General features: G+C 41.0%; 1 protein-coding gene across 3 annotated transcripts in view; it reads right to left on the bottom strand.

Annotated features, from left to right (window-relative positions):
* The window catches only part of MME (membrane metalloendopeptidase), a 97,668-nt gene that overhangs the window by 47,140 nt on the left and 22,759 nt on the right, over positions 1-27,769 (bottom strand). For all 3 annotated transcript variants that reach the window (XM_044251643.1, XM_044251644.1, XM_044251642.1), the window contains exons 4-9: positions 16,244-16,405; positions 15,206-15,286; positions 15,024-15,119; positions 14,789-14,907; positions 13,021-13,086; positions 1,260-1,394 (exon numbers count right to left, since the gene is read on the bottom strand). In XM_044251643.1, the coding sequence (XP_044107578.1) occupies positions 1,260-1,394; positions 13,021-13,086; positions 14,789-14,907; positions 15,024-15,119; positions 15,206-15,286; positions 16,244-16,405 (659 nt within the window). The remainder of the gene's footprint in view (positions 1-1,259; positions 1,395-13,020; positions 13,087-14,788; positions 14,908-15,023; positions 15,120-15,205; positions 15,287-16,243; positions 16,406-27,769) is intronic.

The following is a 27,769-nucleotide window of genomic DNA, read 5'->3' as shown; positions in this document are numbered from 1 at the left end:
ACATAGCTCCAGGAAAGCTAAAATTGCCCTCAAAGATTTTTAGTTTTCAAGATTCTGAGGGGCACCTGGGTGGCTCAGTGGTTAAGCCTCTGCCTTTGGCTCAGGTCATGATCTCAGTGTCCTGGGATCGAGCCCCATATCGGGCTCTCTGCTCGGTGGGGAGCCTGCTTCCCTCCTTCTCTCTGCCTGCCTCTCTGCCTACTTGTGATCTCTGTCTGTCAAATAAATAAATAAAATCTTAAAAAAAAAAAAAAGATTCTGATGGCAGTGGCAAACACCAGGAGGATTCAGGAGCACAGACTTGTCTGCAATGTCAGGGAGAGCCCTAAAGATTCTAGACTAAACCAACCGTGGGTTTAATCAGTAACCTTAATGCTGCTTAGACAGAGTTCACTCCTCGGGACTGCAGACTCTGTCAGAGGAACGTCGGACAAAAAGGTGCCAATTCAGACTTCAAGGGTTCATCGGAACCAGAGGTAACTCAGGAAAACACGCTCTGGGCTTTGCTGTTCCTGTCAGAACCTCTGAGCCAGCCTGACAGTTGGAACTTGGTCACACTGTGTGGTCACGTGGCAGTGTTCAGGGACTAATATTAAGCAGAGGAAGAGTTAATCTCTGTGATCACCTTAAACTAAAATAAAACAAAGCAGAACTATACACACCAAAACTAAAACAGCTTTGCGGAATAGTTAGCCATCGCATGTGCCCTGAGCCTCGAGGACATCCCACCAACCATCTGACTGCAAATAGTTAAGCTTTTCGTATAATCCACTTATCTTAGGTAATTAAGTGTATCTAGTTTAATATTTATCGTACTTAGTTATGTCTCTGGGATGTCAGGAACTCAGTTTACTACAAAATTCTATAGTTTCAAAGGTTCTCTTAAAGTCAATGATTCATTTCTGAGCTATGCATTTTTACCAGTTGTTGAAAAAGTTGCACCTTTTTACCTTTCCAATATGTTAGAGAGGAGAAAGAAAGAAAAGAGTGGGAACACAGGATGTCTGGGTGGTTCAGTCAGTTGAGTGGCTCGTGGCTCAGGTCATGATCTGGGGGTCGTGGGATCCAGCCCCACGTGTCTCACGTCTCGGGTTCCCAGCTCAGAGGGGAGCCTGCTTTTCCCTCTGCCTTTTCCCTCTCCGCCAGCTTGTATACTACCTCTCACCCCCCCTCTCTCTCTCAGATAAAGAAATAAAATCTTTAAAAAAAAAAAAAAGAGTGGTAACATTATTCAATGTATCAGAGAAAATGTGTTTTACATTGGCAATTTCTTTTTCCAATTCCATAATTTTCTTCATTTCCAAAGAAAGCTGGTTTTCATCGATGGGCAGTCCTTTCTCCTTACGAATCAGTCTGGCCACAGAAATCATAAAATCTACATACGCTGTACAAGCCTGCAAAAAATACACAACAGTGAATTGCTGGAGAACATTCTAAATATTTATCATGGTAATTTAACTTAAAATTTATTTATAATTTTTGGTAACACTTAAAGAATAATAAAATAGAAGACCTTTACTAAATCCTAAAATAAATGACCTGCACAAATTCTTAGAAAGTCAACATGTAGGGCACCTGGGTGGCTCAGTGTGTTAAGCCTCTGCCTTTGGCTCAGGTCATGATGTCAGAGCCCGAGTATTTAGCCCCACTTCGGGCTCTCTGCTCAGCGGGGAGCCTGCTTCCTTCTCTCTCTCTCTCTCTGCCTGCCTCTCTGCATACTTGTGATCTCTCTTTCTCTCTCTCTGTGTCAAATATATAAATAAAAATTTAAAAAAAAAGAATGTTTAAAAAAGTCATCATGTGTCTGAATTAAAGCGGAATAAAAAATTATCTCTTTGAAAGTACTAAGTAATTCATAACCATTTGGTTGGAGAATTCTGTCATTTTCAATTTTTAATCGTTATTTAAAATTGCCTTACTAAGAATACAGTTGCAAAAACACTTGATAAGTAATAATCTAGTAGTTTTTCTTAAATAATAATAAATTCCTTTCCTGAATTCCATCTCCCAAGTTTTCTCTGCTTATATATATCTTATATATCTTTTTCAACTGTTCACGAAGAGAAGGCCACAAACTCACATACACGCAGGAAGGACATCTTTATGTCTCTTCTGGCCAAGCAGTTGTTTTTGTTTGTGTCTTGGGTTGTTGTTATTGTTCTGTGTGTGTGTGTGTGTGTGTGTGTGTGTGTCTTTGTAAATAAGACTGTGCTCTCATGAGGTCCACAAACCTGGAGGTTTTAGTTAGGAAATTGAAGACCACTTCCGTATTCTCAATCGTTGCTGTTCAGCCATTATTATCCATCAACAGTTAAAATAAATTATGATCTCACCTTGTGAAAATTTACTCAAAATTCAAGTTTCTAGCACCAGCTTAATGACAAGACAGACAACCACAACTGGGGAAGTCATGTCACACAAGTGTGGGATTAACGGGCACATCTATGCTTCTAATACTCATTCCCAGGGTGAATACCAAGGAAAGTTATACAGTCCTTATAGTTGAAACTATAACACCTTATAGTTTCAAGAGGGTTTATATTGATTATTATATTGATTATATTGATTATCAGTGAAAGGGCACACTTACATTCACTGTGAGTATGAAAGGCCCATCTGAATTTATAGCAACTATCAAGAGGATCAAACATAAAACTTATAGGGAAATAAATATTTTATCAAGGAAGATGTACAGGTATTACCAGTTTGAAAACCAAGAAGACAGCTTAAGGTAAGGTTTAGATACTGGCACTCCATGACCTTCAGTGACCTTCAGTAAGTGCTAAGTAAACAGTTCCCCAGGGAGAGGGTTTCCTTATTCTCAGACACCCTGTAATGCTGGGACATCCAGCCAGCATCTCTATACATCCACCTGCTGCTCAACTGAACTGACTGTTTTCAGCTGTGGGCCTGTATTAAAACCCAATTACAAAGGTCGCAGGGATAAAAGGATGTTTTTATGCATATTCTCACCACGTCCATTCTTTTCCTATTAAAAGGTAATCAGAATTCTTCTTTCACTTGGAAGTAAACAAATCCGTCTGAGTTCTTATCTCCCGGGACCAACTATTCCAAACTATAAGCATGCGGTGTTTGGAATTAACTATATTTCAAATTATATGAATTCATCTGCATTCAGCAGGGAATTACTACCATGAAGGAAACGGTAATTTGAATTTTCCGATAGTTGTCTGCTGAGATTTTTGTTTTTCTCTTCTGTGGGCTGCATTTTTGTTAACGAGGTAAGAAAGCAGTAACAAGAATGCTCTCCTGCATGCCATTGCCCCTGTGAACTGGTTCTACTCCAATATCTTATCTTTACAGATACACTTCAAGACTATGGAACTTGGCAAAGGCAAGCACAAGAACTTCGGATGGTGCTTCTCATCCGCGAAGCAGGTCCAGTTTCTCAGAAATCTGGAAGCACAGGCGGTGTCAGCAGCTTCTGGGATACTTGACTCTTTAACACAGCTACACGGAACACACCACTTCCTTTAATGAGCTCCATTACCTGGCAACTATTCCAATGTAACTGATTAAAACATGTGTCTTAGTATCTTGATTATCTTTCCTGGCTTCCAAATTTATCTCGTAGCTGTCAGAACCCAGGCTTATTCCTGCTGTTAAATCCTTTTTACAAGGTATGATTCTCTACCCTAAGGTTCTCATTTTCTTCCTTGAGATACTTTGTAGATATGCCAAATGAGAGTAATTGTCATGATTTGGGGAGAAAGTAATCAACATATATTTTAACACCTGAATAGTAGGTTGGCTAGGATATTTTTAAAATTGAAATTCAATTTTTTCTATTTTGTCACCGAGAGAGCAATTAGTTACTAGGACAAGGTCCGAGTCAACCACCTTGACAGTCATAAGGTAGTTTTTGTTGAAGCCTTCATATGGAGAATCCTTGGGGTGAAAAAGAATCCACCAAAATACCTACGTGGCCCTTTGAAAAATTAAGACATTGTAAATCCCAATTCCTATAATAGCACGTTCAAAGATGACCATTGGTTTTACATGGTTTTATGGGAAAATCTATAATATCAGTTTTGTGACTTTTTAAATAACACGCTATCAATGAGATGATATTTACTAATACCCAAGACCATGAACTGTCACTCTAAGTAGAACTATCTTCACTTTGCAGGACCAAGCACTGATATTTATAAATTGGCTCTGTTCAGAAATTGGGCTTCTCCTGCTTGGAAATAAGCTGGTATTTGTTGATTGCCAAAGAGAAAGACAGCAATGATATTTGACTCCTGTCCTTTAAACTTCAATATCTTTGTATATGAATAACAGCAAGATCCAGGGATGAACAGAAAGCTTTCCAGTTCAACTGGCTGATATTTCGGTGCTTTGGTATGATAAACACCTAAGGACCAGGAGCTTCACTTCTAAAGATTCTGTTCCAGGACACCCTGCTCTTCCCGATTTTCTGCTTTTCCCTTTCTAGGGAAGACATATGGAGCGTAAGGTGCCTGAAAAGTCACAGAACTGTGCTCTTCTTAGCCACTGATGCCGGGGGATTCTTAATAACGTTACATACACAGAAAGTTTCCTGAAGAAACACACAGGGGACATCAAGCAGGAAAAATAGGTTTCCTACCAAAAAGGTCTATTTCTCCCCCCACCCCCACCGTTTAAACATCATTTTCAGGGAGCACGCAGCGGCCAGCACGTGGAGACTTGTTCCCCAAAGAGGGACGGCAGAGATCCAGAATCACACAGCCGTTTCTGGGGCCCAGAATGCATAACGAACTCCTGATCTGAGCAGGAGAAACAAAGGATCAAGAAGATCTGTGACGGACCAGCCCAGGGACTCCTTGGAGCTTTCATCAGATTATTCATGAGGAGAACCTTATTATGTAACTTCTGAGGAAGTCTTCTTGGGAAGAGGCATGTAGTTCCTTTTATAAACCAGATTTAATCCATCTCAAAAAATTCTCTTGTCAATGCCACACAGCCAAAATGAGTCTTGTCATATTCACCAAGTCTCGAGTTTAAAAGCTCAGGTTTAAAAGTCTCAGCTTCCTGTGCAAATGATGAAGTAGTGGGCATTCTCAGAGGATGGGTGCCCTGACTCAGAGCTGGTGGGAATCAGGAGTTATTATCTTCCCTCACTCAGATCTGGGCTAGAAATCCTTTCCATGCACTAGCTTAACATCTCATTTCTACTGCTGCTCCAGTTTGCTACTGCAGAAAAATGAAATCACTCCAAAACTCAGTGACTTAAAACAAAAATACTTTCTTCTAAACACAATCATTATGAAAAATTACTGAGTATGAACTTATAATTTAATAAATTGTATTAAAATAAAAAATAGGAGTGCCCGTGTGGCTCATTCGTTAGATGTCTGCCTTCAGCTCAGGTCATGATCCCAGGGTCGTGGGATCAAGTCCTCGTTTGGGCTTCCTGATTGGTGGGAAGCCTGCTTCCCCCTCTCCCACTCCCCCTGCTTGTGTTCCCTCTCTTGCTGTATCTCTCTCTGTCAAATCAATAAATAAAATCTTTGAAATGAAATGAAATGAAATGAAATGAAATAAAATAAAATAAAATAAAATAAAAATAAAAGCTCCTTTATGTTTTGTTAAATACAGATACCTGGGCTAGGTAAAACCTCCTGACTGTTAGTCACCTGGTGCCCAGAAGGGACAAAATGAGGTCAGCAGTTTCCCTTGTAGGATCTGTGTTATCAAGTCAGCCAAGTAGCGCCAGTGATCTTTTTAAAAAATCAAATCAAAGTACATCTAAATTATCAACCCACCCCATCCGTAGTCATTCACCTTCTATCATATCACCTTGTTCTCTTTCCTTTATCACACTACTATCTGCAGTCATCTTATTTCCTTAAATTATTTACTTCTTTGTTTTCTATCTCCTCCCATCAGAATGTGAGCTCCAGGTGAACAAGGACCTTCTCTGCCTTGTTTCCTCAGCATCTCTCCTGCCTAGAAAACTATCTGTCACATAGTAGAAGCTCAATAAATACCTACCGATTTAAAAAATGAAGTTAAATTTTAAGTACATTAAGTAAGCTTCCCTCACTTCCCTCATCAGATTCTCAGCCCAGGGCTAGAACAGTTCGTCTCAGCGTGTTTTGGATAAGCGGGCAAACAGACTCCTCTCTGGCTTGCACCCGCTCATCTAAAGGTCTGCAAACCTCAGCCTGTGCTCCTTCCTTCTTTCCTGCTCTGCATTTTCTCTGATAAGAGAAACCTGAAACACAGACCCTGGATCATCTCTTTCTGGCTTCCAGCCATCCTGGCCATGTTCCAAGTCCTCTATCCTTGACATTCAAACACCTCCATTCTTTATAAACCCTCAGTTTTTCTAAGAATGTTCAATTTCTTCATGCCTCTGAACAACTTCTTCTCTGCCATGCCTCGTAGCACTATCTTCCTGCTCCACCTTCTCTGGCTCCCATCCACTAGACCACGGGTTCCCTCACTTTTCTTTAAGCCCTGAAATGCTCTGTTCAAATAAATACCTTATTGATGTACAAGCAAGTAACATAAATTGTGGTGGATAATCTTGAAGTATGTAGACATGAAGGCCCCACAGAGCCCTGCCATGGACATGCATAAAGAGGTTATGAAACCACTACTCTGGCTGATTCTACTTTCTCAAACACAGAGCATAAACATATCTATAGCCCAGTTACACTCTGATATTTAGGGCTGCTAACCTACAGATTTCTTTACAAAAGAGGACAAGGTAACAATTAGCCTTGATAATCTAAAGAGGAAATGGAAGGGAAGCTTTGAAAACAATTCCAATTTATCCCCAAATACACAGTTCAGAGACTCTCTGAAGGTGAGTGATTACTTAAGAAAATTCAGGCCATCATTCCTTTCAGTGAATCAATCAATGTACAAAAGAACTTTCTCATATAAATTCTCATATAAATTTCTCAAAAATTCCGTGGAGGGCATAATTATTTTTTATAGGTAGTGTGTATCTTTCATATTGTTTTCCTTGCATGAAATTTATACCCTTGGAAGGGATCAAACTGTTTCAAATCTTGCTACTTCTGTCCTTTGACATAGTAGTGTGTCATTCAAATTAATCACAGTAGGTTTCTACTGCTTACAATTAATATTCTTAACTGATGCATGGATTTTTTTAAAGATTTTATTTATTTATTTATTTAACAGAGAAAGAGAGAGAGGTCACAAGTAGGCAGAGCAGCAGGCAGAGAGAGGAGAAAGCAGGCTCCCTGCTGAGCAGAGAGCCCGATGTGGGGCTCGATCCCAGGACCCTGATATCATGACCTAAGCTGAAGGCAGAGGCTTAACCCACTGAGCCTCCCAGGTGCCCAACACATGGATCTTTTAATCTGTGAGTTTAAGCAAGTCATTTTACTTCTTTGGGTCTCTGTTTCCTCATTTCTAAGATAACGGTTTGGACCAAATCCTCTAATGTCCCATTTAGCTCTTCAAGTCTGTGCATGAGTAACCTTAATTATTAAGAAAATACAGGATCCTGGGGTCCCTGAGTAGTGCAGTCAGTTAAGCATCTGACTCTTGGTTTTGGCTCAGGTCATGATCTCAAGGTCATGAGACTGAACCCTGTGTCAGGCTCTGTGCTCAGTGCTGACTCTGCTTGAGTTTCTCTTTCCCTTTGTTCCTCCCCTCTGCTTTCTCTTTCTCTCTCAAATAAATAAATAAATCTTTAAAGAAAGAAAGAAAGAAAACATATGATCCTGTCATATAAAAAATAAAAGAATATACTCTGGTTTCTATTGCCTGAGAGCACATTCTCTCTTTAAGTGAGAGGGAAAGTACAGGAAATGAAAAGGAACAGAGGTGTTTAAAAGTTTAAAACACTCAGAGAAATACAATATGCATTTTTCAAGATATAACACTTAAAACTGTCAGAATAAAAGCACACAGTAAGTTTGAAAGGCAGGAAGGTCTTTTAACAAGAGAAAAATAGGTTTTGTCTTTGAGGAAGAAGGTAAGAAATAGTTCTTGAAAATAAAAATGTATCATCTATTTTCATTACTCAGTTGTGTAAAAAAGACAAGGCATTTTACTGTTTTCAATGCCACATAATTATCACAAAACAAAAATTCTATTTGGAGGTTATCAAAAGCAAGAAAAACAAAACAAAAACAAAAATAACTAACCAAAAAAACAAAAGACAAAACCAAACAAACAAAAAACACCAAAAACATGAAAAAAACAAAAATCAAAAATCAAAAAAACCCATGCTTCTATGAGACAGAATGGGTGGGCTTTCTTAGTAATCGTACTGTTTCCATTGTTCATAGTAAGTTTGGCTTCATATGGAGGCAGATGCCCTGAAGGATCTGGATAGCCCTGAAAGAGTGGTCAAGGAGGACCTGAGGAAATGGGCTTAGGTAATGATTTGATCAAAATCTATGACTAGGGTCCTTTTGATCAGAGGGGGTGTGACCCTCCCTCATCCCCAGCCCCTGAAGCGTATCTGCAGAGCCAGACTCCACAGTAGAGTTTGAAAATCATTGGCTAGAGGCGCAGGCAAAGAAGCCGGGCTCTCTAGTCAAAAATGCAACACCTTTCTTGGTAAAAGTTTGGTCACCTCATATTAATCCTCAAATTATTATTGCCAATAAAATAAATTGCCAAAATAAATGATTGCCCAATAAAGTTATGCCACTAAAATGACGTGGTATGCAAAAATACGGGACCCACAAAGTGTGTGAACACATCTCAGGCAAGCTGAATGTAGCAGAGAAAGAACTGGAGAGTAAAAACTGGAGAACTTGAGGAAAAGGGATACACGGTTTATGAGATGTGTGTAAGATGCTTGCTTAGAAAATCCAGTCCCTCAGCTACTGATATTCTAGAGCTCACACCTGCCCCCAAATCAAAGTGAAGAACTAGGCAGGACCTCAAAGGATTGGGTGCTTCTCGCTTCCTTTTCTTTCCTCTCTTCCCTGCCATCTTCCCCTTCAACTGTTCATCCCCATTTTCATCCCCTGATTCATTTAGTAGTCACTCGATAATTCTTAAGGGTCAGAATCTGACCTGGATACTGGAAATAAAGCAAAGAATAATCAAGACATGCTACTGTTCATTACTTTTACAGTTTCCCAGGGGGGAAAAATGACTTTAAATAAAGAAGTATCCAGAAACCCATGTAGTACGGGAACATCAAGGTATCTTCATCTACTTAGAAGTTTCAGGGAAGGCCTTCATAAGTAAGTACAGTTTAAATGTCAATTTAAAAGGTGAGGAGAAAGGAAGGGGGCTGAGCAAGCGGTAGGAGTGTATGGAATGTTCCAGGCAAAGGGAAACAGCATATATAAAAGCCTGTAAGGGAGAAAATCAATGCAGACCAGTGATACACTGATACAATGATATTAAGACTTCTTCCAGCTTTATGACTTTCCCACTAGAAGTTATTTTGTTAGCCTATTGTTTTCACCATTTTTTTTTTTTCCAATACAGCCCTGAGGAAAAAGTCCTTAAGGGGGTTGACTTTTTTCAAAGATAGCAAGGTAGTGTGAGAACTAGAATTAACTTTTACCTGATAGCTGGCTAGGGATGCAGAATAGAAACTAAGTGAGGGATGATGGGTGGAAGTGACTGGGAGACAGGAGCAAATATCATGGGGGCAGTAAGGAGAAAGTGGAATTTCTTCCATGGCCACACATACTCTCCCTCCTCTCCCTGCAACCCTCTTCCCCAAATATCAGATTTAAAAAAAAAAAAAGATTTTATTTATTTATTTGACAGAGAGAGAGAGAGAAAGAGATCACAAGTAGGCGGAGAGGCAGGTGTGGGGGTGAGCAGGCTCCCTGCTGATCAGAGACCCCCCCGGCACCCCCCCCCCCCACCGACAGGGCGCTCGATCCCAGGACCCTGAGATCATGACCTGAGCCAAAGGCAGAGACTGAACCCACTGAACTACCCAGGCTGATATTTTAAAATATCAGATTTTAAAGGCAGGGGAGGGTCCAAAAATATTCTAGTAATTACCCATTTCCAGGATGACAGAGTTTATCCTAATATGCCAACTTCCCTCAACTGCTTGCTTGAGCTGGAGCACCGAGTTGAGAAGTATTCCGGGGACTGAGGTTAGCAGGAATGGGCACAGTGACCAATAGCCCTATTTATGGAAGCAGGACAAGGCAGCAAGCATGCTATGTGTTTATGAGCCTTGTCCAGATCATCAAAGGGCACCTCATTTGAACCGATGACTTCCAGGCTGTAAATGCCAGTGCTTCTGGGTTTTCTCTATCACTTGCTCATTTAAAGAACCCTACCAGCATAAATTACTATTTACAAAGTTGGAATGACATAATGGAAGGAGCTATAGACAGGGGCCAAAGTTCTAGCTCTGGTTCTACTACTGTTTTTCTGAGTGTTCTAGGAGTGTTCTGAGGCCTCGGAGCCTCAGATTTCTCTCCCACGAACTTTATAAATATATGACTCATTCCAGGTTTGATCACCAATGTGTTGTTTGACTATAGTTATAGTATCTCCCGCCCAACAGATGCAAACAGTGGCAGGACTGCTAAATGCCTTTGATGGCCAAGATCCCCTTCTGCCTTTTAGTAACAGAACTTGGCTCCTCATCGACCAAATTTTAAAGAGGCACATACAGAGCTTCCCAGCTGAAGACTACATTTCCCAGCCTCCTTGGCACTTAGTTGTAGCCACATGACAGTGTGCTAAGCAACGGAATGCATGCAACTTCTGCATAACTTACATAAAGAGAAATCTCTTCTCTTTCCTGTGGCATGAAATGTGAGCATAGCATTGGTGAACCAACTCTGCACAAGTAGACTACTATCAAACACAAGAAGAGGTCAATGTTCGAGCAATAAGATGGTCAAGGAAGCTGTGGCCCAGACATCTCATGGAGCAGAGCTTCCTTCCCCACCTGACTGCTTGCCTCCTACTGTACTATAGGAGACAGAAATAAGCTTCTCTCTGGTTGCAGCTTCACTATTTTTAGGTCTCTGTTACCGTAGGTTGGCCAGAACCCAACTAACTTACAAACTGAAGGGCATACAGGGACCAGGAAGGCAATACAAGTTAGTGGTCATCTAAATAAAGACTCCTTAAATCTGGAGAACAAATGCCGAGTGGCAAGACGCAAACAGCCCAGTCCAACTGCTGCTACATGGGAATGCAGGCCGAGGGTTTCCAATCTTACAATTTATCAAGAAATCTGGATTCTAGAGCAAAATCTTACAAGTTTAAAAAAATTGGCAACTAATCCAAAATCTAAAAACACAAAGAGGGATGCCTGGGTGGCTCAGCCGGTTAAGCATCTGCCTTCAGCTCACATCATGATGCCAGGGTCCTGGGATCTAGGGTCCTGGTCCCTCAGCAGGGACCCTGCTTCTCCCTCTGCCAGCTGCTCCCCCTGCTTTTGCACTCTTTCTCTGACAAAATAAATAAATAAATAGAAACTTTAAAAAGAAAAAAATGCAACAAAACTTCAGGTTAAATAAAAATGCCTCTATATAGACTCAAACCTCTGATGGCCAGTGTGTGACCTGTTCTAGATGATGAGATAGCACTGAATTTAAAATGCATAAAGACAGGAGCACCTGGCTGACTCAGTCAGTTAAGCCTCTGCCTTCCACTCAGGTCATGATCCCAGAGTCCTGGGATGGAGGCCCACATCAGGCTCCCTGCTCAGCAGGGAGTCAGCTTCTCCCTCTCTCTCTGCTGCTCCTTCTGCTTATGCTCACTCTCTCTCTCTGTCAAAAAAATAAATAAAATCTTAAAATAAATAAAATGCACAAAGACACCCCTCATCTCAAGAGAGCTTGTTTCTTTGGGGGTGGGGCGCGGAAGTAGGAAACTTTATCACACTGGTATCAGAGTTAAAGTACCAAAAAACACATATTTTTAGGACTGGAAAAATCTGAATGTTTTTAGGGCACAATCTTAAATACGAAAAACATCCCAGTTGATGATGATGACAATGTAATATAATGAGTCAAAAATTTCTCAATCACCCTCAACTCTGGAATAGGAAGTAGCTTGAAAAGCCTATAATAGCTGCAACCCACACAGTAACTAGATTATCATAAACTCTAACACCCCACCTCCCTTTGACTGTCTGTGCTACTAATTGTGGCCTTTTATAATACACCTTCTTCTTCATTTCAGTGTTGGTTAGCCACTCAAGAAGAAACTTTACAGTGAATTTAGTCCCTGCCATTTGAACTTAATAATAAGGCAAACTAAATTTTGGCGTCAACATATTTAGCTAATTGTTTTCGTTAAGCGGTAAGTTCAGACATAACCCATACATTGTAACCTATCAGGATCATCAAATACAGACTTAACCTTACTTCTGAGATACAAAATAATCACAAGGAAAACATTTAGAGAACTAAGATCTTTCGCAAGTATCTGATAATGCATCACATAGCTGAGGGAATCTTGTGTTGTTTTTTACACCAGTAAGCATTGGCACACGGGTGTAGTGGGAGCACAGCAGGGCTCGGAGACAATATGAAACACCCCAGGTGTCCAGCAGGTTTCTGTGGCGTAGGAAGCCCCCTGACTCAGTGACCAGCATCAGAGTCAGAAAGCTGCGAAGGTTTTGTCTGAACCCAAAGTGACCGATCTAAGCAGTTCCCTAAAAATCCCATCCAAGAGATCTGAACGGGTACTCAGTTGCAAAATGTGTCTCACCACGGACCACTCCCCGATCCTGGCTTGGCACTGCCCTCGATCATGATTCATCTGCTCAGTTCTCAAACAACTCAATTTTCAGAGGAAATGAAACACGTACAATTCACTTTTCAAAATGGGTCATCTGACTTCAATAGCAAGAATCGAGACACAAATCGGGAATTGCAAGTTTCCTTATTTCTCGAGAGACGTTCATTCAGTCTGCTGAGAATATTCATTCAGTCAAAGGAAGCTTGCTATGTGTGTAATACTGTCTGTTCCGAGTGAGGAACACAGAGGGTGAAGTTCCCATCTGGCCTTAAGTCTTTGTATTATTTGTAAGTTTACACCAATTGTTCCTGTAGTTTTCTGTGTTTGTTTGTTTACCTCTTCATATATCCCAGTGCACTCATAGTAGTCTCTGGAGGGGAGGCCAAGTCGAGGCTGGTCAATCTATAAAAAATAGACAAGGAAGAAAATAAGCCGTTCAGTTGATGTCAGACAGTTGGGACAACATAAGCATGTCTATCTATGTATGAACAAGATCCTAGTGTTCTTGCGGCTTATAGGGGTAATAATCAGACAATGAGTGACTACAAATTAGGCAATGGTTTCCACACCACCTGGAAGTGTTACTCTGATGGGCAGTTAGGTCATCTGGAAGATTATGCTACAGGTATTTGAGGAAAACCAAAGAAAACTTGAATGAAAATACACCAGGAAAGATTTTTTTTTTTTAATGCAAAACGGATGGGGCAGGTGGACAAAAAATGTTACAATTTAGGACTCACAATTTCTAAATTACAGATTTACAGGACATTTGGCTTCCTGAGATCCTAATATGCTCTCCTGGGGGACATTCTCTTCTACTCTCACCCTTAATGGGGATGGGAAAAAAAAAAAACAAAAAGTGGAAACCTCTATAGTAACCCTAGAACGGTTTGGCTAGGGAAAATCTTGCCAGAGATTTCTTTTTTTTTGACACTCCCCACCCTAGGAGGATAGAGGAGACTTCAGTTCTCTCCTGCTCTGCTCAAATCCGGGCAGCTCTGTGTGTGAAAGAGAAAACAAGGCTCGTCTCTGGTGTGCCTGGTCCACTGTTTTCCAGTAAGAGCCACTGGAACACACTCGCAGTTCTGTGGGATTGCTTCCGAAGCACTACATGGTTAGATGACGGCGGGGCAAATGAGAGCATGGGTGGATTAGAGTGAGGAAGCCAGCAGCTGAAAGAGCCCAGGACAATACGAAAGAAACAGAACCCAGAGGATTGGTATGGAAAGAACTAGAAGGTTCTTTCCACAGAGAGGGCTCAGCCCCTTTTCCAAACTCCACACTCCCCCTAGGGAATCTCTTCATGGTGATCTTGGGGGATGCTGGCACTTAAGAGTCAAAAGAGTGAATTCTGGAAGGAGAAAGGGGTTCACCGTAGAAGAGAGTTACGTTCAGTCCCTTTTATGATTTTGATAAAAATGGTCATAAAGATTTATGCAATAGTGACATAAATATGAATCTTTTCATACTTGCAACTTTTGGGGTACTTTCTTTTAAAGGAAACAAAATAAAAGTTCTGTAAATGTTTCAGTCCATTCCAAACATGCTCATTAAGCATTAATTTCATCTTGGGTGGTACCTTAAGTAAATGTAAATGAATGGCTTACATGAGAAAAAAAATTTAATAAATCCATTTTAAAAGAATATTTTATTTACCTTCACCGAAAGAAAGTTCAGATACTCTTCAGTAACAACTAAAATTGTATTCAAAAACTTTTTCTATGTTCTTTTTGGAAGCAATTAGAAATTTTTGGTTTCTAGACTTGCATTACTTATGTAAACCAAACTATGCTCTTTTCATGAACACACAGAGAAATTGGATGTTTTTTCTAAGTAGGAGCCCCTTTCATTTCTTTATTTTATGAAGAAAGCAGTGTCTAGTCCTACAGTAGCAGAAGGGAGAGATGAATGTCTGAAACACAGCATTGAGAAAATACTTTCAAAATTGGGAATCCAGGTACTGGGGACAGAGCACGAATTTATTACTATCTTGTTCATACAGATAGAATGAGAATATTCATTATTCCTAAATATCAGTAACAATGTATGTAGATGTTTTGTTACAATTTAGAGATAACTTTGGCTGTCTGCCACACAAACTTACATGAATTATGTGGTTCACAGAGTTCTTATCATCAGTGCCAACAAAAAAATTAAGAATGACTTTTTTCCCATATTTGGAATTTAGTTGTGCAATAGCTTTCTCAGCTGTCCAAGAAGTACCTAAAGCAATGAAAGGTGAAGTATATTTTAGAAATTTTAGTGCATTAATATGATACTTTAATAACACAGATTTGACATGGAAATTATTTTTTAAAAAAGAAGGAAAATTGCTTTACCATATGTTTGCTCCCAGTTTTCTGTTGCTACCGGCCAATCATATATATCTGGTAACAGACTGAGTAGAGGTTTTCCGCCTCTACTATCAATGGCAGCTTTTGAAAACAATGAAAATAAATTCATTATGAAATCTTTGCATTTGGGGGCACACTGTTAAGGTGATAAAATGGAGAGCACTTACATTCATTTATACAAGATCTGTACAATGTTTTTGCTTTCTGTACTGCTACTATATCTTCAGTTTTGGGTTCCTGAAGAACATCTGGAAATAGAGCATTTAATAAACCACATTAACATAATTGCTCATTTGCAGCTGTAATTAACATTTGCAGTGCAAAGGTACAGGAAAGAAGCTTGCTTTTGTGTATGTTCCCTCCTTCCCCATTCTAAACCCTAAAGGAAAAGCTAAACCCCTTACCAGATCATTATTCTTAGTGCAGAACTGGGAGTTGATTTCATTAGCCAAGTTAGATGAAAGTCTTTTTGACGAGATTATCTTTTTTTGTGAACAGTGATGTGTACTGCTCTGCCATACATAAGTTACTTTTTTTGAAATTGAGATTAAAGAGAAATAATAATACAGAGGAATATGGAATTTAATACAATAGTCTTCCTGATGGCTGGAAATAATTATCTTTGTGTGATTGTACTGTTCATGCTCCCAATAAACTGACTGATTTATTCTACTTGTTTGGATGTTTGAAAATAGCAAGAATTTTGCTTCTATGGAGTAACTTCTAGAAGAGGGGAACAGGAGATGGAGGAGAGCAGAAGACCAGATGAGACTTCCTCAGCTTCCTGGGGAGAAGGTCTTAGCTGGGTTAGAATAAATATACCTACTCTGGGATGCAAACACAGTAGTTCAACACAGTAATGACTCAATATTGACTTCAGCCAGGGCCAGCATGGAAAAACAATGGAGATGGCGTTTAGTGGCAATCTACTTCTTAGAATGTGAAATGATGTAAGATACCATCTCTAGGGATGACAGAGCTTCATCGTACGCATACCCACACATGAAAGCAGGAATGTGGAGCTGCCAACATATCCATTTCAGTGTTACCACCCTCAGAGCGACTTAATGGTGAGCCACAAAACTTGGAGGGATTATCGACTTTAATCTTCTGTGACATTCTCCGTAATGGCTAAGAGCCGTAGCTTTAAAATATGGATATATTAAGAGAGAAATCTTTGATGCATAGACACAAACTCCACTAACCTTTCAAAACGACTTCTAGTTCATCTCTTAAAATGTCAAAGTTACTGTAACGGGAGCTGGTCTCAGGAATGACGTTGCGTTTCAACCAGCCTCCACAGGCATATTTAAAAAAGTCTGTACAAGGCTCAGCAGTGGCATCCATGTTCTGGATCAGTCGAGCAGCTGGAAGACCAGAGAAAGAACGAGATCAAATGAAGGGTGTATTTCTTAAGTGTTTTGGAAGGGGGAAGAAGAGCCCTTCATCAAGTCAACAGGACTGATGATCCTTTTTCTTACTTATGTTAACTGTCACTTGAAGAGGAATGGTGACTATCTACGTAGAGTCCTCTTTTCCTTTATTATAGCTGCTTGGGTTTCTTTCTGAGAGGTCTCGGTCCTCCCATCCTACATCTCACCCCCACCTCCAAATAACTGAGGTTCTTGCTAGTTCCTATCTCAGATGAAAAAAAGAATACCAGTCTGCCGTAGCCAACCCAAGCCTGGGGCTGACACAAGGTGGTTCTTCACTCTAATAACTGAAGCTGTTGCCTCTACTCCTCAGGTTTCTATGTCTCTGAGACTCCAAGGGCTATGGGATTGTTTTTTTTGTTTTTAAGTAATACCAACACCCCACGTGGGGCTCGAAGGCACAACGCCGAGAGCAGGAGTCAGGTGTCCATGGGGGACTGCTCATGGATTTCATTTTAGTGAGGATGTCAATCTGCTGTTATTACTTCTTGGACCTTGCTTACAAAATTTTTGCAATTCAAATTTGACATCTGATTTGCATTTGTTTATGTAGAGTCTGTCATTATAAAATTGGTTTTTAACTAAGCCTGTTAGCTTTTCTTATGTCCACTCTTTCATCTTGGAGAACCTCGATGAAAATGCAAATGAGCCAACAGCGAGTATCAACAGTGTGCAAAACACTGACTGTGCTGGGTGCCCCGGTTAGAAGGATGTATGAAATACAAATTACGGCTTGAGGAGGGTATTACGTACAACGCCCACAGTTTCTAACACCTGAATAGTGAGAAAACCTTCCCACGGTCCTCCCCACGTTCCTTCTCCTACAAGTTGAACTGTTCTGCGGTGAAAACAAAAGAGCAATTGAGAACACAGTGGTATCGAGAGAGTGTTAAGTTCTCCAAGGAGCTTTTGAAAATACTGCGCTTTCTGAAGAAATTAATTCATTAATTAAAAACCTCCAACAATCGCTGAGGTGTGCGGATTCTTTCCAACTGGGAATGGTTCAGTTTATCTTCCAGCTGAACGTCAAGCCCACCCCGCTCCCGTTCTCACCACCTTCTGGGTGTGTTTGCTTGGCGGCCCCCTCAGGCTCCATGTCTCTGACGCCAAGCCCTGGGTCATCTCCAGACCAGTCCTCTCCTGGACTCCTGTGCTCTGCTGAACAACACGACCCCCATCGTGGCCTCCCAGGCTGGAGCCTTGGGTAAAACTCTGTTTTTGCCCCCTGCCCTTTAGGCTTCTTGGTAACCCCTCTGCCTCTTTTCTGTACTCTTGCCATGATCAGTTTCTATTTTCACTCGAAGTCCCCCAGCTACTCATGGTGCTAGTACCCTGTCCCTTCTTGAATATATTCCCCACGTCCTTCACAGATGAAACTTCCCCAAATAACACTTTCGCTAGTCACTCTCTCACTGGAAAATGTCAGTGGCTTGACACTGTCCAGGTTAAATTACGAAACTCTTTAAGCTGGCCTCTAAATCTTTCAGAGACTCATCAAAAGTCTCTCTCCGCCTTCTCTCTTTACCTCCCCCCCTCTGTGTTTTCACACAAACTCTCTGCTCCAGCCAGACAGGCTTGCTGCGTGTGCCACAAACATTCCTGTGTTTCTCCACCTGGTGCTGTTGTTTCTCCCACACTGCCCCCCTCTAACAACTCTTCCCTTTCTTCCCAAACGCTACCCACTATTCAGGGTTCAGCGTATGTCCCATCTTTTCCCCAGAGTTCCCATGACTCCACACTTGAGGGATTATTTCTCTCTCAGGACTCCTGAGAGCTCACGGCCTCCCTCAGTCCTGAGTGCTCAGATGAGGTTTCTCACTGTGGACACCTACTCCGTCTTCCTGACCAAGTTGATGAACTTAGCCTCTTTGTATTCACATCATCTGGCACCTCATAAAAGGCGTGCACAAATGGTTGTGTGTGACCACCCGACTGAGTCACTATGAGCCCCACTCCCTCCTCCTCCACACCTCCTCCCCTGCCCCTGCGGGTCAGACCAGTTCTCATCTCATGGCCTCCAGTCCGCCCCATCCTTGCAATCAATGTCCACTGTTTCTGCTCTGTTTCGGGCCCTCCTTCTCTTAGGCTCTGCCCAGGCCCTTTCAACCAAGTTACAGCCCCAGGCCTCTCCCCACTCCAATCCATCTTGTGTGTCAGTCTGATTATTGCCGTAAGATTTTCGCATGCCATTTCCACTCTGAGGTTTTCAATATGTCCTGTCTGCATTTATAATAAAATCCAGAGAAACATATAAATATATACAAATACATAATAAAATCCACACCTGAAACTAATGTAACACTGTATGTTAATTACACATGAATAAAAAGAAAACAAGTAAAATCACAGATGGAATAAATGACTCAGAGAAATTTTATAAAAGAAGAAAATCCAGATTCCACAGCGTATTGTCACTCTGACCTGTCCAGTGAGGCTTCTCTCTTCCCACTTCCTCACATGCGTCACCTGCCCCAATTAAATGACCTTGTTCGGTTTCTGCTGTGAACACCTTACAGTTTTCTGCTTTTGTAACTTTGACCATGGTGCTTCCACCCCTATTAAAACATCCTTTTTAATTTTTTCATGTTTAGAGATTTGAGGCGTTTTCAAGGCTCAGTTCAAACTGTCCTTCCTCACCAAGGACTGTCCTTACAAAATTGGTATCAGCTGCCATAGTATTCATTTTTGTTGTCAGAAAAACCACGATCCCCTCCCCTAGACTGTGTGGTTCTGGGAAAGAAGGGAAAGCACTTTCCAGGTCTCTCACAGAGCTTCAGGTCGCATTCAGTCAAGATCTGTTGATAAAAAAAAAAACTCTAACCTGAAACGTCAAGTAGAGATTAGAAAATCGACGTTAAAAAGGTAGAAAAAGTAATGCCCTTAAACGTTGAAGGAAATGAAGAGATGACAACAGGGGAAGTGAAAATAAAGGCCCTAAACACTGGGCAAATTACCCTGTTAAAAAGGGGGAAAAAAACCCAGAAAACTGGAGCCTGAAAGAAGTATGTTCTAAGCATACATTTTTAGCAATTTTATGTAACTCTTATCTTTTAAAATACCTTTAAGTATTTAAACTGAATGTTGGAGAGGCAAGTGCCATATTGTGAACACTTCCATCTCTTCCCCGCCAGGGAAATGGCTGGTTTGTGTCCTAACACCCCAGGAGCAACGAACTGGAAGGGCAGGAGAGCCGTGAACGTGTAATGAGCGAGCCCAATGAACACGGACAGCAACGGGCAAGTCTTCCTGCCTGCTTGGAAATACCTCACGCTCTTTTAAACACCTTGAAGGTGTTTAATAGGAAGAGCCGTGGCTGCCCTGGGCTCCTGAGCCTGACCCGCTGCCCTATGAAAAGCTCTACACATCTCCCGTCTCCCACAAGGGAAACAAGTGCTCCTCTCCCGCTTAGGGGGAATTCGTCCTTGACACCCAGTGAAACGACTCATATCTGGAAAACAAACCAAAGAAGCAGTGTTCCGACAATTTGTGAGGGCTGGTGCAGGCCAGAGGTAGGAAGGGGCAACTTTGCCAACTCCTTCCTGTGGCACTTTTTAAATCTCCCTTTGACCAGAGAGCTCATCTGGGCATGGGCGCTTCCAATCACTTCAAAGAGCGCTCTCTGTTCTGGCGAATATTTGGGGGCCATGGGCCAAGGCAAGTCATGGGCTAGCACTTTTATGCCGGGGCTTTGATCAAGCTTCCTTTAATCTCTTATCGTGGGTTTGATTCTCAGTTTGCACCGTATCCTCCGGACCTCCTCTGGGCTGACTTTTCTTTGAAGTCAGCGGCAGACCTGTGGGTAGAAGGGCTGTAGGAAACAGACACACAACTGTCAAACTGGTTGTGATTGTTTCTAGATTTTGCACTTTGTTTTGAATTACTCAGCCTCTCCCCAGAGCCACACCTGGGCTCTTCAGATGTTTCCTTATCTGTGTGTTTCTGACTTCTGAGTAAACAAATGGGGTTTTAAAACAAATAAAATTATTCACCTTCCTCATCAGACACAGAAAATGATGTAGTAAAGGCAAATGTATGGACACTGAATGGTGCTGACCAGATGTCTGTATAAAAGCACAGAAAAGTCTAAAAGACATTTGCAGCAGTTATATCTGGGTTGGTGGATTATGCGTGTGTTTAATTTTGTCTTAGTTGCTTATCTTTATTTTCCAAATTGTATTAAATGAACATGCATTGCTTTTGCAATAAGAAAAAAAAGCATTTTTTAATTTAAGAAAATAGTCACATAAAGACAAGAGAAGTAATCTTCTATTAATAATGAGCTTATTTCTTATGAATGACAATTCCAAATGTTTTAGGCTGATAATATATGACACACCATTTTTTTTTTTTCTAACTAATCTTCTTGTTACATTCTCCCAACTTCCTTGACTATGGAATTTTTAAAACCAGCTCAACTACCATCTGGGAAGTTATTAATTACTGTATTCATTACCAAGAGTCCATTGTGTGGGTATGGATTAGAAGATGCTATACAAGCTGGGAAAATGTTTGGGGTCCTTAAATAAGACAGACCTGTTTTGACTCCCCGAGCTTCACCACTTTTTAGTTGTACAAGATTAAGTTATTTCCCCAAGGTCAAGAAGCCAGTAAATGATGGAGCCCCAGGCCTTGCACTTAGGCTCCCACGGCTCTGAGTGCCCCACCTACTTCCTTCCATATTTTGGGTAGACCAGATGGGGCTGTGTGAGAAGCAGTGATCTGCATTCTCTCCCTTTCTTCTTTTCCACTCTTTCTCAGTTGCCCTTTATTTCCCCCTTGCCCTCGACTTCCTCCCCTCCCTGACACTCCGTAAGCATGGCTTCCCTCTTTTCCTAATGTCAGCCTTATCACCAGCACCTAGCCCTGGGTCTAAGGTCCGAGAAAGCAGCAGGACTGGGAGGGTCTGTAGTACCCAGAAAGAAGGAAGAGGTTAAAACAACAACAACAACAACAACAGATGAATTCTTCACAGCAGGGCAAGCAGATAGGCGAGTGGTGTGGAGCCCATTTGTACATCTTCTTGAAGTGGGCATGTAGCAGGATTCCTGCCTTACTTAGGTTTGCATATAATCCACTGGACTCCGGAGAGTGAAAATTCTCTGGGATGTACATTTCAGAGCAGTTCGTTTCAACCCTGGCTAATCATGTGAGTCACCAGCATCCAAATGCCCAGGATTCACCCCCGATCAATTAAATCAGAATCTTCTGGGTGGTCTAGGCATTTTTTTAAAGGCTTCCTGAGTGGTTCTAATAAGCAGCCAGGGGGAAATCATCAGATTAGAGAACAGAGACACATGGAAAATGAGGACAAGAGAATCCAATATCCAATACTGGATTCAATATCCAATCCAGTATCCAATCCAACATTTGAAAGTAAAGATGGTCTCATACTTGGATGAACCAGGCATATCTTGGCTTGCTTTTCCAGTCTGTGTGAACGGGCTCCCATCATGACAACCTATTCTAAGTGCACTTCAGTCCCTTATAAATCCCTGGCCCAGTAGTGCAGGAAGCCACACAGGAGTCTCCCGTGTACAAGCCCACTGCTCCTGCCCTCCAGGCCTCCAGTCTACTCTATTGCCTTTGGCCTGCACGACCTTTCACCCCAGACCCCATCCTTGACAGAGCTTGGGGTGTAGGAGCTCTGTGAAACTGCCCTCCATCTGTCATTGTCCTGGAGGAGTCCGAAAGAGACTCCTGGTGCCTCCAGGTAAATAGCTGACTTACATTTTACCTCCATGCCGCCCGCTCCCAGGAACCACAAGGACCAATAGGCCTGGCTTAGAGGAAAATATACTAGCAAAGTCTGCATTCCATTCAGAACTATTTCTCTTTGCTGATGGACAAGGCTTTGTTCAAGGGACATTTTTGCTGAGTTTGATTTTATTCCTCTACGATGAGTTCTCGCTTATTTCAGGACGCTCCTGGGCCTCTCAGGTGACACACCTGGGCACAACCACTCCACCAGTGGCCAGACGTGATCAGAAATGATGAAATGGGGGCGCTTGGGTGGCTCAGTGGGTTAAAGCCTCTGCCTTCAGCTCAGGTCATGATCTCAGAGTCCTGGGATGGAGCCCCGCATTGGGCTCTCTGCTCAGCAGGGAGTCTGCTTCCTCCTCTCTCTCTCTGCCTGCCTCTCTGCCTACTTGTGATCTCTCTCTGTCAAATAAATAAATAAAATCTTAAAAAAAAAAAAGAAATGATGAAATGCCAGTTACACTGGAATTTCTCTACCTGTTACCTCAAGAAGACGAGCTCTTTGGTCTGCCTTTGAATGCCAGTGGCGTCCATGCCATACGGTCCCCCTTTCCTACCTATATACCCTGGGTTTTTGTTGTTGTTGTTGTTTTTTAATTTAAAGATTTTATTTATTTAAGAGAGAGTGCGAACATGCCCATGCACACATGGGGGGCGGGGCAGGAAGGGGCAGAAGGAAATGGAGAAGCAGGCCCTGAGAACATGACCTGAGCAGAAGGCAGACGTTTAACTGACTGAGCTGCCCAGTGCCCAAAACCCTGCTTTCCAACAACATCAATAGTTTGCTAACTGAAAACAGGATTTTTGGCACTATGCACAAGAAATATTTCAATGTTTATACACATACATACCCTAGAGGCTAGTTTTCTGGTCCCTGTGTGTGTGTTTTATTTTATTTTATTTTCCTTTTTAATGTGTGTGTGTTTTAAAGAAATTTCTGCATGTGTCAGGTGCTCCTGGGGAAACCGTCACTAAAATAAAGGAAATCTAAAATAAGTACAATTGTCACAAGTAGCAAATAAATAAACTGGATAACATAAAGCTTTGTGCTATAAAACTTTATTATGGACTTAACCTTATTTAATGTTGGTTCCTACTTAATAGATCACAGATGCTTTTCCATGAGAATGAATTCATGGGAATTATGAATATGGTCAATTCTTTTTATTTAATGCAGTTTGTTGTAAAGTCACAACCAACACTGAATTAGCAAGTACAGAGTCATTGACCCTTGGGGAAATACAGGGTTAGGTTCTTAAGAGCCTTGGATTATACAGTATTTTCATCAACTGATCAATACATAATCTTATTTTATGTGTGTTTTTATTTAATTGAAAGACATGTTATTTAATATACATCATTGGCTATTAATACTGAACTCACAGCCGATAGCGCCATAACTCATGATGGAACAAAGCTTATCTAACACAGGTTTTTTTCCTTGTAAGGCATAACACATCTTTCTAGTGCTTGGAAACACTAAGAGCCCTTCACCACTATGTCTGGGAGCCATTTTAAACCAGGAAATTACCAACAAAAAGCACAACAAATACGAAAAATACGGCACTAAACAGACCAAGAGAAGGACCCTTGCTTACAGTCCTTGTTGGGGACACACGTGGAAGATGACTCACATCTTTCACCAACTGCTCAGGTCTGCAAATGACCTCAAAATCACCACAAGTATTGATTCTGGGGTTACAAATAAATTTTAGCCAGTAGGTGAGTTAGCAAACAGGGAATTTGCAAAAAATTAGGACCAGCTATACTTCTATTTTTTCTTTGAGGCTTTTGAACTACCCAGGAAATGTACAAAACAGGCAACAATATTAAGTGGGAATGGATTCAATGAACTTCAACCTCAATTATTAAAGTTATATTTTAGGGTCAAACATTTTAAATAGGTTAGGCATCTATTTACAACGTAAGTGACACATCTGATTCTACGAAAAGATTTCTTTCATGACCCTCTTACTCTGCGTGGGGCTAAGGTTTAGGAAATGGTACATGAACAAAACTGTTTTCAGCTTCTTCTCTCCAAATCAGCCCAAACTCTTGGCTTTTTGACTCCAACCACATTAACATTTTCATTTCATTACCTTAAAATGACTATAATCACCCTGGCTTATAACTGTCCTGGAAGTGTCCAGAAGAGGTCAGAGAAATGTTGGGGTACCCAGGAACAAATGCTCTTATAAAGACCTTAGGACACCCATTTCTGACCCAACCTTCTGTCCTAAATGTTTGCTTTATTAATAGACACTATGCCTGATATTACTTACTAGGCAAATTTGACAAGTGAAAAATCTTTTTTGACAAAATGCTGAACGTATTGCTGACCTCATTCCCTGCTGCTACCCTCCTCTCGCCATCCCCCAGCCAAAATTAAGGCAAAGTCAGAACGTTTTGAAAAAACACAAGGAAAATGCAATGTAATCACAACGGGTCACAAAGGACTCCATTCAAAAGGCAGTAATGTGGAAACTAGAATCTAGGGGACCATTCCTGAAGGGAAAATGACTGAAAATTAGCAAGCACACAGAGTAACGCTAATAAAAGCCAAATGGTTTTCATTACAAACATTCTGGATTCTTCCACGGTCCACTCCTCACACTCCTCACTTTTAAATGAAATCCTTGTCCCCAAAATGCTTTTGTGATACCTTGGCTAAAGAAAGGTTGGGGGTGGGGTGGATGAGTACTTCACGCTGAATGTAATCTAGACTGCTAGTTTATCATTTAATCAACCACTCCCTATCAACCACTAGCTGAGCTCCAGCTAAGCCAAGGTCAAGTCTTACACCAGTCTAAATGGTCAGCACCAAGAAAAGCCCTCACTATACATTTGTTCAGAAACTGTCTGTGGATTTATACAGGTAGAGGGAATCACAGTGAATTTACTGAGAGCTGCAACTCTCAAGAAAGGAGACCAACTGGGGCACATGGCTGATTCAGTTGATAGAGCATACAACTCTTGATCTCAGGGTTTGTGAGTTCAAGCCCCATGTTGGGTGGAGATATTACTTTAAAAAGAAAAAAAAAAAAGAAGAGAAAGGAAACCTATTATTTTGTGTTTTAGTTTGAGAAATAATTAGTTTATAACTATTTTATGTATGCATGTGATTGATTTACCTTAAATATATAGACAAAAACACACATGTGTGCATGTGCACACTTCTAAACGGTTAACCTGAATCCATCTGTATCAGATTTACAGGGACAATCTCACTATTGGATTCATATATAGAGTCTAAAATATAGGATCTTCTTTTGTGTTCAGCCAAAGAGGCTCAGGTAATACTACTACTACTATTACTAATAATAGTCAATGATTGACATGTATTAGGCACGAGCACTTACTGTTCTGGAGGCACTTTTCTAAAATCCTTAACATTTGTTTTCCTTAAACTGTATATGGTAACTCTAATTTTGTTCCCATTTAAAGCTGTAGAAATTGAGAAATTGTAGAAATTGAGCAACAAAACCAAGGTTTTGACCTCAAGCAGTGGTGGATAGAGTCTGAGTTCTTCTGTGATGCTAAATTGTCTCTCTGGCTTTAAATTGTTTTTCCTTATTAATTCTCTGCACAGTAAGATGTATTACCCCTATTTCAAGGAAATCTAGGCACAGAGCGGTTACGTGTTCAAGATCACCGATACGACTTTAGATAGAGCATAGGTCTAAACTTAAGCTGACATTTTTTTTTTTAAAGATTTTTTATTTATTTATTTGACACAGAGAGATTACATGTAGGCAGAGAGGCAAGCAGAGAGAGAGAGAGGAGGAAGCAGGCTCCCCGCTGAGCAGAGAGCCCGATGTGGGACTTGATCCCAGGACCCTGAGATCATGACCTGAGTTGAAGGCAGCGGTTCAACCCACTGAGCCACCCAGGCGCCCCAAGCTGACATTTTTAATACAATATCATTCTTCCATGTCCAAATAATATTAAAGGAATTTCAGAAGCTACACAGAGAGAGGAAGAGAAGCCAAATTAAATTATATGGCAACCAGTTTTGGGGGGTGGGGTCTGATGAACAATTAAGGCTTTAATTGCTCTATAACATGAGTATAGCTACATGAATTCTTCTCACCTCATTTGGCCCTGAATTTTAGAATTTGTTGAGATAATCACAGAAATCTCAAGTCTAATGGACCCATAATAATAATCCTTTTTTGGCTCTCCTCAAATTAGTGAAATTCTTCAGCCTTATCTTATAGCCCATTTCAATGAATGGCTCACAGCCAAGAGATGACAGTCAACAATTTGCCAATAGGGATTCCTCCAAAATTCACAACCCAAAACATATTCTGTTAATAACAGAAAGCCCTGAAACTGTGTTACAGTTAAGTTAAAGTGCCATATTTCTAAAAATAATTTTTCTTTTCCAGGTCCAATTTGCATTTTGAATCCTAAAAAATTCTTTGCTAGCAAAAAGCTATTAGCGATTCTACTGCAATTTAAATACAATATATCACTTAAAATAAGTTATCAGGGCTGCATGTTGATTATAATGCTAATGAATAAAAATGCTCCTTTTTGAAGAAAGATATTGAAGGTGATGAGAAAGGCTAAGCTGTTTCCTCAGCAACTCCCGTCAGGCAGATAGCTCCCTGGATGTTGTTAGGTTTGTCCAAAGAGGAAGCAGGGAGTTTACACACCCGAGTTTCTCCCATGTAAGCATTTTGTTATTTCAGGTCATGTTATTGAACAAGAATGATCAGAGCAACTTCACTAATAGGTAATCACTAAGAATAACTCAAAACATTCTGCCTTTGCCACCAAATTTGATTAGACAGTGGTGCAAAAACTCGCAGCAGCAGGATAAGCTGGGTCATCAGTGCTTTTAGAATAATGAAGTCAGGGGTGCCTGAGTGGCTCAGTTATTAAGTAAGAAGCTGCCTTCAGCTCAGGTCATGATCCTGGGATCGAGTCCCGCATCAGTCTCCCTGCTCAGTGGGAAGCCTGTTTCTCCCTCTCCCACTCCCCCTGCTCGTGTTCCTTCTCTGGCTATATCTTTCTCTGCCAAATAAATAAAGAAAAAAAAAAAAAGAATACTGAAGTCAAAATCAGTTACGAAGTCTCTTCTCTAGTAAGCACTACTCAATTCAGTACATGTAAGAAACAGCGCTCAGGTGACGTCAGGTTGTGTTTGGCTCCACTTCTGTTTTTTAATGAATAAATAGTCCTTTTATATTATAAAAGACACAGGGGATTATGCTCAATCATTTTCCTTCTCAAAAAAAAAAAAAATTCTCCTCGTAGAGCATGAAAGACTCAGAAACTCTTCATTTCATCTTGACAAATATTTTTGAGTCCCCCTATACATCGAACACTATTCAGAACTAAATACACCACGGTGAATAAGCAGGTGTAATCCCCGCCCTCAGAGCTTGCAGATTTTCTTCTGAAACAACACTGTTTCTTTCATAATGTTCATGAACTCCTCTAGTGGAACTGTATCTAGCCATGCCAGACTAGAGGCGGACAAGGAGAGCCGGGCTAGTGGTAATGTGGGTCCTAGAGAGCTGGAAATGCTTCCCT

This window comes from Neovison vison, chromosome 6, assembly GCF_020171115.1.
Source record: "Neovison vison isolate M4711 chromosome 6, ASM_NN_V1, whole genome shotgun sequence".
In the NCBI taxonomy this organism is placed as follows: Eukaryota; Metazoa; Chordata; class Mammalia; order Carnivora; family Mustelidae; genus Neogale; species Neogale vison.
This window is presented reverse-complemented; position numbering and strand designations above follow the sequence as displayed.